Below are 11,716 nucleotides of genomic sequence, written 5' to 3' on the forward strand. Positions count from 1 at the left end.
ACTGCTTGTGCAGGTTAGGGGACATGGTAGCAAGCATGAGACAGCTGATGTTGAGTGCATCATCACAGTGCTTCTAATAAGCTTTGTGGGCTACAACATTGGCATCAGTAGGGGGTCATCTAGGTATGGTTGCTCAAGAACATACTCAGTTTTCTCTTGCCTGAGAACAATTCTCAGGTTGCGGTACCAATCAATATAGTTTCATTGAAAATTTCTTTCTCAAGCACAGATCGCAAATTGAAACTGGAATTGTTACTAGCAGACATGATCTACAACATAGGATAAAAAATGCAAAGTTTTAGCACTAAGCTATGTACCAATCTTCTATTAACCAAATTAATAAAAGACACTTCCACTATATCGAGATCGTCTTCCCTCTAACGACACATAGTGGTCCAAGATCCATATTCACTAAAATCCTAGTGAGCTTTGGCTTCACTGCTAGAAATTTAGTGACATAGGTAAACAACAATTTGTTAATCATATCTCTATATGACTCTTGTTTGTTGGGCGGCATCCAATGCCTTGGCTCCCAACTCCATGCCATAAAGCCCAAAACCATTTTGATAGCTTTGCTGAGTAAACCAATACTATGCTTGTGAATGTCTGACATCCACACCCTATTCATAATGATAGCTGATGGTACTTTACTTTGGTAAACCTACCACACAACAATCAAAATTTGTAGGTGCAACTATTGGTAAAAGGCATAAAAACTCAACTTTTCTAAAGGAAGCTATTCTATCACGACAAAAACATCCACCATATGCAAAGCATGAACAGAATAGTAAGACAGAAAAATAAACATCACAAGCATATAATCATATCATATTGTGAATAGTATGTCATTTGGAATCATAATGGTCTCCATCGTCATGGCTCCACCATGATCTCCAGCACCATCCTTCCTGCCTTGTGGTGATCACCATTGCCACCATGCTTGAAAAGCCTCCATGAAAAATAAGTAAAGCTACTACATCTAATAGTTGATAAATGAATTACATGAGGGATCAAGCATCACAAGTTGACACGCAGGTCATTATACAATAATGGAACAACCTCAACCCGGTTGTGTTAACTTGCAGCAATGCAGGCTACACAAATGTTACACATAGATCATCACATGACATTGAGGCCATACCATTCACATCATACCTTGCAAAAACAAGTTAAGCGTTGAACGTATTCTACCAAGACAAGACTAGGATAGCACTATAGCAGATAGCAACGGCAGTGCCCTGAAAACATCACGGAATTACATAGATCATATTTATGAAATCGCTATGAAAATCTCATCGAATTGATCAAATCAACCCAAATCCGAGCCATTTAGAATGTCTCAATTTTCACTAGATCAATCCTATTGACCAATGCGATAGGTATATATGAGAAGACCGCAACACATGACCTCGATCTGTTGGCTCAATCTACTGACTATGCACACGACTAGCCCCGATGGTGATTCCAGCTAGTGGGAACAAGTCATGCGCACAACAGAGAGGGAGCACGAATGGTCACATAATGCAATCTACTCGAACCCATTTCAACCCCTTATGATCGATTGATTTAATCAAGCCGTGCAACAAAAGATCCATCACATGAACCTAACCGTAATAGATCACATCTACTACCATCACATATCACCTATATGCGCAAGATTCAGACCAAAAACTACGCAAGATGGCTTTGATGCCACTGATGGAAAATGGGTAGGCTACTCTAGCATTACATCTACCACATCACCCAGGAAACTTGCGAGTAAAGGGGTCATCAATCATTACCACTAGACGCGCAATGCAGTGAAAGAAGAGTTGGAGTGAAGCCGGTCCAGCGTAGTCATGCCTCGGTGCAGAGGAAGTAGTCGATCTCGTCCCATGAACTAATCTCCATGTCCTTGTCCCAGTAGCAACCTCGCACCGCTGGGCCGATCAGCACGGTAGCAACAGCAGCAGCGCCTCCACGGAGTCCACACGTGCAGTGATGGAATGCCGTGCGCCGTGCTAGCCCCACGCGCTCGGTTAGGGTTTCGAGTCTAGGCTGAGTGGGGAGGGGCGGCTAGGGTTTAGGCGAGATGGTGGTGGCACCCCTAGCCTCCTCCCACATATATATAGAGCGTGCTAATGGGCTTCCACCTTATAGGCCCATTAGTACCCTAATCACTCATGGATCAATATCCTTTGAGCCTTTAATCTGAATTCTTATGATTGCTTGGGCATATCACCAACACTAATGACTTAGCAAAACACACGCCTAAGGTGACATGGCATGCCATATGGATGGACATCTAGGACGAGGGATGAGGTTGAATTAAAAATAGAAGTTGGAGGACTAAATTGGCTTAATTGAAAGTGAGGGACGAATTTGAGCCTCTAATAAAAGTTGTTGAGGGTTGAAATTGCCTATTTTGGCAAAAAAAATTTAGGTAACAACTGTCTGAACCACTGTACATTCATTGAATTGGGCCCACGCTTTGCTCAATGTTGTCCATGCAAATTTTTTTATTTTTTTTATTTTTTATTTTATTATTTTGCAAAAATATATGGTCTAAAAAAATTGCAAATCTAGACCTTTACTACCGTTTGAAATGGTATAAGGTGTACTGTAGCAAGCTACCACCAGTTGAACCAACGGTAACTTCCCACCACTCAGCACTATACTTTCAAAAAATCATAACTAATCCACATAATCTTAGATGGAGATAAACTTTATATGGAAATTGTAGATCTGATCGAGATCTAAAATTTTTTTTAGTTCAAATGTTTTTAATTTCATGTCATCTTCGTACTCAAATAATCAATACAAGTTTTAGATCTAGAATTCTAATTTTAGATCTGAAACTAGGTAGCACATATTCAAAAAATCATAACTAATTTATTTAAACTCGGATAGAGATAAATTTTATATAAAAATTGTAACTCTCAATGAGATATACAACTTTGTAGTTCAAACTGTTTTCATTTGTTACCATCTTAGTGGTCAAATAATCAACATAAGTTTCAAATCTAAAATTAAAGTTTAGATCTGAAACTTATGTTTTATTTAAGCACTAAGATGGTACCAAATGAAAAAAGTTGGAAGTACAAAGTTGTAGAACTCGTCGAGATCTACAATTTTTATATAAAGTTTATCTTTATCCGAGTTCATATGAATTAGTTATGATTTTTGAAATGTGTACAGCCGAGATGCCGAGAGGAGGGAAGTTACCGCTGGTTTAAATGATGGTAGATTGCACCTTCCGCTGTTTCAAACGCCGGTACAGGTCTAGATTTGCAATTTTTTGTTAGACCATGTATTTTTGCAAAATACTAAAATAAAAAATATAAAAATAAAAAAAGACCTGTCGACGCCGACAAGTCCAGCAAAGTATCGGCCCACCAATGGACGATATGCCCACCCGGTCGGGTCCTCTCCTTCCTCCTCCCCGGCCAGAGCTCAGAGACACCAAAGCCAAAGGCACCACCACCGGCGTCCTGCGGCCCCCATCACCGCTCCCCAACCCCTGTGCTAAGGGATCCCGGTGGCCAACGCCGCAGCTGCTGGTTGAGCGTCGACTAGGAACGGTAACGCCAGCTCTGCCCGTGGTCGGGAACGGTGTTCCTTCTCACGCGAGGGAGATAGGGCATCGGTGCCGTGTTGGGATTCATGGGCTCCCGCACCTCGCCTCCTCACGACTATCTTCACATGGTGAGCCCTTTCACCGGTTCTTTCTCACTGAACCCTAGCTCATCCATCTCCACATCCGACGAACACAGACAGATTCAGGTGCCGAGGAACGACAGTTAGCTCGTAGCTCTTCAATCTAAGCGCTTGGCAGTCAATTTCCAAATTTGACAAATCCTAAACAAATCGACTTCTAGTTATAGTTGCTGCTCGAATTATTTTTCTGTTCCTTTTCCGTTCTAATTCGCTTTGTGTAATTGGGGAAATTGTACCTTTCAATGTTCTAGTTGAAATTGATCTTCCTAAATAAGCAATTCAACGGTTGATTGATAGATCGATCCGTTCAATCCGTTTTTTTAATAAGATGATGGCTACAAACTGTTAATATGTCTTATTTTGTTAAGTCATCGATCCCTTGTTCCCAGGCTGATATTGCACTGCCATTTTTGCAAAACAAATAAGGATTCCTAAACAATAGCGAGTAAAACAAAAACAAATATGGGAGTCATTCCACCATTGGAGCACCTGTCGTTTCATACCCATTGCAGTTACGTTTATGTTCTTGAACATAATAGCACTTTAATGTTTCTTTTTCACAAAAAAGCACCTTAATGTTTTGTTATTTGCAGCATGTTGAGCAACTAAGGAGGCGACATCAGTCATTATCAGAATTGGTATGTTATCATTTGCCTGTCTGATTTCTTGTTACTATGGATATACTCTGGGGGATGTTAAGAGGTCTTCTGCCTATCCTTTAATTTACCACAGACTTATGCAAGGGATGAAGATGCAAAACTTGAGACCACAAGGGCAAGGCGTAATAACCTTTTCTTTCTCTCCCTGAGAATATTATTAGTATCACGAAAGGGGGCATTCTACCCCTCATGTTTAGTCATTCTATAGGAATGCAATAAAGCATGTAAAAATGTGCTGTCTTAACTCTTGGTATTTTGATCCTTTTGTTTTGCAGTGTCAAACATCCTCAAAAGGCATGAAGACTTGAAAGAGCGCCTTTCACGGTACTCCTTTGACTTTGCAATAGCTAGATGCAGACCAGCTTACTATTTAAGATAATTATTGACTTAATCGTTTAGGTCCTTTGCCCATTTAGCAATTTACAATTACAAAAATTGTTTCTTTGTTCAAATTGAGAGCTTACTGTAAACTGCGAGCTAATAACTTTTGTTTCCTTTTCCTCCTTTCCTTCATTCCTCGCTGTTTTGCCTCAGTTCAACTGTATTTCTAAATCTGTTCCTAACTGTTGTACCTCTTGTGATGGTGCTCAAATTGGAACAGGAAAAGTAGGCAAAATAAATTTTAGTGTTCCGAGAAATTTGATACTTTGTGAAACCATTATTTGACATAATTTTCTATTCTAGGGATTCTGATAAGCTGATTTTTGAGCGTCTGCAGAAAGAATTTGAGGCTGCTCGAGCTGCTCAAACTGAAGGTATACTTTGTGATGCTACATTGGATTTTTATTATCTACTCCCTCCGGACCCTTTTTGTTCGAACACATAGGAGAGCTGTGTATCATTATATTAAGATGAAACCTCCGGAGGACCCATTTCTTAGGTGCGTCCCTGTTTTTGAAGAAGTCAAATATATTAGGTGGCTGGATGTATCGAGGTGTTTTAAGTTGCTTGCTACCAAATTCAAAGTGGCCTATTAACTCGAGTTTTGCATGCATGCGAACTGTATTGAGGCGGATGTATGACAAGGCAGTGATTAATTGGCAAGCAATAGGCGCTGCATGCAAATTCGGATAAACAAAACGTTGCCAGCGCGGTGGGCCAGTGCAGGCTGCAGCGCTCCACGCATGCATGCAAATCGCAGAGTTACTCCTCGTCCTGGTTAGGCTGCAGCACACCACTCAACGTCGATGTCTTGGTATCTGAATTTCTAATCGTTGCACCTAACAAAATGGCCTGGAGGGAGTAGTTCTTTAGGAAGTAAGCTTGTCAGTTCATATGCTATTGGTATGCGCACAGATTGTGGATATAAGCATGGGTGAACTAATAATGCTATTTCACATGAATTAGTAGTCTCTCTTGAACTTCGTATGGCAAGATGAAGCTATTAACTATGATTCATATATTTTTTAAACAAATTGGTTATTACTTCTCAGAAGTGTCTTTTCTGCTAACCTACATAAATGTTGCACAGTTTTGGAAAAGGCATTTGTTGATCATGTGGTTAACATTTGTTCAATTAGAACTAACCAGGTTTCCAGCTTGAACTTTCATGTTCTGACACTGCAATTGTAGCTTATATTGCTGATTAAATTCTGACAGCGCAGTTCAACGGACTGATAGAAATTTTAATAACGCACTACCTGTGATATCATTTTGAATATTCCTGGATTTGGGAGGCACATTACCACTGTTCTAAATAGCTTATTTGAGAAGTTTTTCACTACACCTGAATTCGTGCAAGCTGTTGGATGAAAATGGAAAGCATGATGCATTGAGCATACTGTGTCAACATGCTGTAATCGATAACTTCCTTTAGATTGTTTGGATATTTGAGTTTACGGTGTTTGATCTGTAGATCACAGGGATAGAGATCAAGAACTGTAGGTCTATATCATAAACTCTGCATGTTGGAATACAAATCAGTGTTGTCATTAGGTTAATGATATATACTTCCTCCAAGTTGGGTCTGAATATAATATTGGGGGCAAGTTTTACAACACTTCAAAGTGGATTTGAAAAATAATACTGTTGAAAAGATATAGGTGGAAGGAAGCCCTAGCAACACAGCAGTATTGGACATGCTACGGTAGATTTGTCGCATTTCTTGCAGGTATCAGCTTGTTTTGAGCTCAGGTGGAATGACCTCTGCGCAAATTAAATTTGATGGGGATGATTGCATAAGTTCCCTGAACTTGACCTCTAACTCCATGTTTGTCCCCCTTTTTTCAGCTTTGCACTATTACCCCTTCTTTGCCAAGCCAAGGGACAATGATGCATTGACTTGATTAAAGTAAGGGCGATATTGCAAAGTTGAAAAGGAGGGCAGACATGAAGTTAGAAAAAGTTGGGGCAGAATTGCAAATGGCCCTTTATCGGAAGAAATTAAATGCATAGTGTAGTTTAGTAGGATAGGCTGATAATATGCCTGGCTTGTTTGCTGTTTTTTCTTGTAATTTTCTGTACTGCTAGCATAATCTCATACTTGAATTTTACTAGATGTAGCATTTAACTTCTAATACCAGCACCACATTGTTGTGCTCTGAATTGTATCTTTCTCTTGGAAAATTGCCAACACGCTTTTTCTGCCTTCTGTAGAAATTTCAATAGATGATGATGATTGGAATGATGGTTTGCTAGCTACCATCCGTGAGAAGGTATTTAATGTGTTTCAACAGTCTAATTTTCACCTTTTTCTTGTCACATTCTGCGAATTCTGAATTTTCGTTGAGTTTGCTCAATCTCGTGGACCAGGTCCATATGGAGGCTGACAGGAAGGCCATGGCTAACCAAGTAAATGTTCCAGCAGATCTTCCATTTCAATCAAAGACTACATATAGGATTAGAAATAAGGTAACATGCTCTCTAGACCATTGATTTAAAATCTAGCTTTGTATCTGGTTAGCATGCAGGATCAACTTGTTTCAATCTAGCTTTGTGTTCCTTTGGTAGGGTTGTTTTCTCCCCTGGTTGATTTGCTCGGGTTAGCCTTTGTTATTTCCTCTTGTACTGATAGTTGTTCAATTTTGGCTCTACTACAAATAAGAGATGGCTAAGTTGGGATTGGGATTTAGTGGCATATTACATGACCCCTTTGTCATCACAATATACTAGCCGGTGATTCTGTTGGCTGGGCTGGGTACTGGTGTTCATGAGTTGAAATTCTGCTTCTGAGTCTAGAATTTGCAAAACATCTATACTGGTTACCTCCACAACCAATCTTCACAATATACTAGCCAGTGATTATGTTGGCTGGGCTGGGTAGTGGTGTTTCATGAGTTAAAATTCTATTTCTGACTTTCTGTGTCTAGAATTTACAAAGCATCTATACTGGTTACCACCACAACCAATCTATCTGTCAAACCAGTGTTGTGGACTTTCAGCTGCCTTATGCATTATCCCAGCTTGTACATGGCTATGGTGCCCTTATGAATTAGCGTAAAACACATGTTATGCAGCACCATCATGCTATTATTTTTTTCTATTATGAGAGTCATCATGGATAAAGACTAGGTATGCTAGATTTAATTTTCCTTAATTTGTCAGTTATTTTTTGCATATTGAAACTTATTTTTCTTCTCTTTAATAGGTTATCTATTGCTTGGATGGAGCGAGAATTGGCATACAGTATGAGACATTCTTTGCTGGTGATTACCCTTTATATTTTTAGTTTGGTTTTTTTAGAGAATAATTTTTAGTTCGATTTTTTTATTTGTGTACAGAATTACGAGAATCATTCAGAATACCACATGTGCATAGTGCAAAATATTATGCTATAGTTTAAAACTATTTGTACAGAATTATACACTGGGATTTCCATAACCATAACTGCTTGCTATGTACAACAGAAACATTATGCATATTAAACAGTTTCAAATAGGAGGAACCATTTACTAGTGCGAACAAATCGAACTAAAAAAAGAGAATGACTCTCATAATTCTGTACAAATATTAAGAATTCTATTTTGCAGGTGAGCCTTGTGAAATATTTCATTGTGTTTTGGAAAGCAAGTCATTCCTGGAAAAGATGACTGTGATTGAGCACACCTTACCTTTCTTTCTGCCCATACGCGAATTGGAAAGTGATCTCCTGTCATCTAATGCCATTGTATGTTTTCTCACAGCGCTTGCTTTTACCATATGAATTGTGTGAAAAGTTCTATATGCTAACATGTTTTTCCTTGCAGAAATTTATTGATCACCTTGAAGAAATTTTACAGGCTTATATTGACAGGAGAGAACAGGTCAGTATCAGCTATTAGGAGTCAGTCCCACATGTAACTTATGTATAATTTAATATTCAGATTTCCTTATCTTCTATTGTGTAATGCTAGAAATTACATAACAAAAGTATTGTCCGCCTCTGCTACAGTAATGACTTGCACTCTATCTTTTAAACAATTGATCTAGTCTAGGTGAGGCATAATGCATACGGTCTGTTCAGCTGAGCTGTCTCCATGTTGTTCAACTGAATAGAAATATTTAATATGTTTTTGTGTATAACTCCAGGTGGTAATATTTTCTATTTGTCATGCAGAAGTTGTTTCATACTGATTTTTACTAATTATATTTCCATGCTCTACTCTGGCCGAACAAGACCTTCATATCTCGTATTCTTATTTTCATATAAATTTGCTCTGTATAAAGTCAAAAGCTTTGTAATTATGAAAAAACCACCATTAAAGATATCACCACAGATGATCTGTTAACTTTGTGTTGCAAAAACTCTAATGAAAACGGTTGAAATAACTCTACCACTTGTTTGTTCATCGTTGCATAAGCTGAACCCTCTTGGCTAGTGTCTTGTGCAAACATTGGCTGGGCAACAGCACATGGCAGGAGCTGTGCTCATTGCAGTTTTATTTTCAGAAAATGAGTAACTATATCAGATCTTTGTTCTCCATAACTTGTAAGGAGATGTCACATAGGTCCATGAACTCTGAAAGTGTATTTTTGGGTCCATAAACTTGTTAAGTCGTTCACAGCAGGTCCATAGCCCTCCACATGGGCATCTAGTGCTGACATGGCACGCTGACTGCGCATCTTCTCTCTGATCCCTCTCATCTTCCACATGGGCATATGCTTCATGGAGAAGCAGATGAAGAGCTCCGTGCCGCCACCGCCGTCGACATGTTTGATGAAATGCTAGAGGGAGAGAGAGGAAGATGAGAGGGATGAGAGAGAAGATGCCCAGTCAGCGCTAGATGCGCATGTGGAGGTGTATGGACTTGGGGGAACGACTTAACAAGTTTATGGACCCAAAAATGCACTTTTGGAGTTTGTGGACCTAAGGGTGCGTTTGGCAGAGCTCCCAGAGCTGATTCTCTGCTGCTCTGCTGAATCCAGCAGGAGCTCTGCCAAACAGTTTTTTTAGAGGGAAGTGATTCTCTACCAATTCTGTGAAGCGATTCTCTGAAATGAACTTAGAGGCTGGGAGCTGAAAAAAGTAGCTTCTCCTGATTCTGTGAAGTGATTCTCCATCCTAATTTTAAGAGTTTATGCTAAAGAATCAAAGAGGATCACTTTCAACCATAGAATCACTTCTCTCAGAGAATCAGAATCAGATGGAGCTCTACCAAACAGACCCTAAGTGACATCTCCTTACAAGTTGATGGACTTCTGGTGCATTTTACTCTTATCTATATTTGGACTTAATTTTTTAGTGCTCTTGTTCTACATATATGTGTGCATTTAGCCACTGTACAGCATACCAATCTTCAATTTTTGCTCATGTAATACTTTATGTATAAATTGACAAATTTGTCGTACTGGTTGATTTTTGGTTCTGTTCCAGTATTAGAAAACGGTATAGATGAGTCATGGATCCTTTTTTTCCCTTTTGCCAAGGACGCATTCTATCGTTTGGTCTCAGCTGTTTTCGAAGTTTGGCTGTAAAGATTGTTAGTAGGCTCATATGTGAGCTGAAGACGGATAGGCCATAGAGCTACTGCAATGTGTTTTCTTCGACAGCAGATTGTTAATTATAATTTTCTATTTCATGTTCAAGGTTCGGCTTATCAAGGAGCTCTATGGGAACCAAATTGGCGAACTGTTCCACAGTCTTCCTTACAATGTGATAGAGTTTGTCTTGGAGGATTTTGAGTGGTAAGGACAATAACTGCTAATAATGCTAGGATTTGCACCAGTCAAGTTCTGTTCTGTTTCGAGTACAGCTTTGTAGAATATGTACAACTAGAAGTCTTTCATTTTTCTTTTGCTAGCACCGTCTTGAATGCTGCCTGCTGATTTTAAACATGCAAGTTGTTACCCTTATTTTTTATTGGCCCTTGGCTTTTGCATAGTAAGCTGCATGTTTTACCTCTTCTAGAGACTGAAATATCAAATGTTTGAGCAGCAAGATTACAGTCAGTATCCGATATTCAGATCTACTTCTGACCCTGCCGAGTCAGGCAAGGGTCTTGGCTTGGCCACTTCGCTCGTCCAAGAGAATATCCACACGAAGCAGCAGTGCGTCAGCTGCACAGCCGGTACCATTTCACCTTTCATACGCTGAGGAAGCACTCAAGACATTGTGTCTACCAGAAGGTCCCTATGCTGCCCCTTGTCTTCACCTTGCCGTACAATATACCCACAGGTTTGTGCGGAACTTTGTTCTGATCTGTTTCCTCCCTCCCTGTTCTGTGTTTCAGCTTACGCGGACATTGTGCTGGACCTACCCCATGCTCTCAAGAGGATTCTCACCTCTCAGGACAGTGACTGAATCATGCGTAGGGGATGCTAATGAAATTAAGGATTTCAGACTACAAACATGGAACTGGTGTTGAAGATGTTTGGAATCTTGTAAAAGTATAGGCTCTAGTTGCTGGATTGCGATTTGGGTGGAAGGAAGGCATACGCGTTTGCTCCTGTTTTTTTTTTTTGAAGAAACATACACGTTTGCTCCTTCGACCGCTCAAAATATTCCAGCTGCTATAAAAGCAGATATTGTAGTCAACATACAATTTTATCAATTGTTCTCACAGATGCATACGTCTATGAAACATGCGTAACTTGAGACTGCAAAATTTTAAACGAGACTATGCTAGTTTTGAATTTTCACAAGAAGTTGACAACAGCAACGTCCTCTACCTCACAAACACGTAAAGCACTTCTGTCACCGCAGACACCATTAGGTCTACGAGTGGGCAGTGGAGAACGATTGCCTGACGAGAACAGGGCAGTGACCGGGCAGCGGAGAACGATTGCCCGACGAGAACAGGGTAGTGTAACAGACGGCCAGGCGTAAGAAGCCGGAAGTCGGAAGATGTTTAACATGTTCGATCGTAGGTGTTTAAATTGTAACGTGTCATGCTTTACTAGCTTATGTCACGTAAGTGGGTCCCAGAGGTCAGCGTCGGTAGCTG

The 11,716-nt window shown here is 39.9% G+C and overlaps 1 protein-coding gene across 2 annotated transcripts; it reads left to right on the forward strand.

The window, feature by feature from the left end:
• Positions 1 to 3,373: 3,373 nt before the first annotated feature.
• On the forward strand, positions 3,374 to 11,340 carry LOC117864326 (uncharacterized). Of its 2 annotated transcripts, XM_034748378.2 has the most exons (13): positions 3,374 to 3,684; positions 4,290 to 4,334; positions 4,429 to 4,477; positions 4,631 to 4,679; positions 5,040 to 5,110; positions 6,951 to 7,009; positions 7,107 to 7,205; positions 7,942 to 7,999; positions 8,324 to 8,460; positions 8,540 to 8,596; positions 10,360 to 10,457; positions 10,708 to 10,898; positions 11,003 to 11,340. In XM_034748378.2, the coding sequence occupies exons 1-13, from the start codon at positions 3,643 to 3,645 to the stop codon at positions 11,071 to 11,073; spliced, it is 1,026 nt and encodes a 341-aa protein (XP_034604269.1). In that variant the 5' UTR covers positions 3,374 to 3,642; the 3' UTR covers positions 11,074 to 11,340. The 2 variants fall into 2 exon arrangements, with proteins under 2 accessions (XP_034604269.1, XP_034604271.1); XM_034748380.2 differs by lacking the exons at positions 3,374 to 3,684; positions 4,290 to 4,334; positions 4,429 to 4,477; positions 4,631 to 4,679; positions 5,040 to 5,110 and adding an exon at positions 5,160 to 5,513.
• Positions 11,341 to 11,716: the final 376 nt, after the last annotated feature.

Source organism: Setaria viridis, chromosome 7 (genome assembly GCF_005286985.2).
Source record: "Setaria viridis chromosome 7, Setaria_viridis_v4.0, whole genome shotgun sequence".
NCBI classification, from domain to species: domain Eukaryota; kingdom Viridiplantae; phylum Streptophyta; class Magnoliopsida; order Poales; family Poaceae; genus Setaria; species Setaria viridis.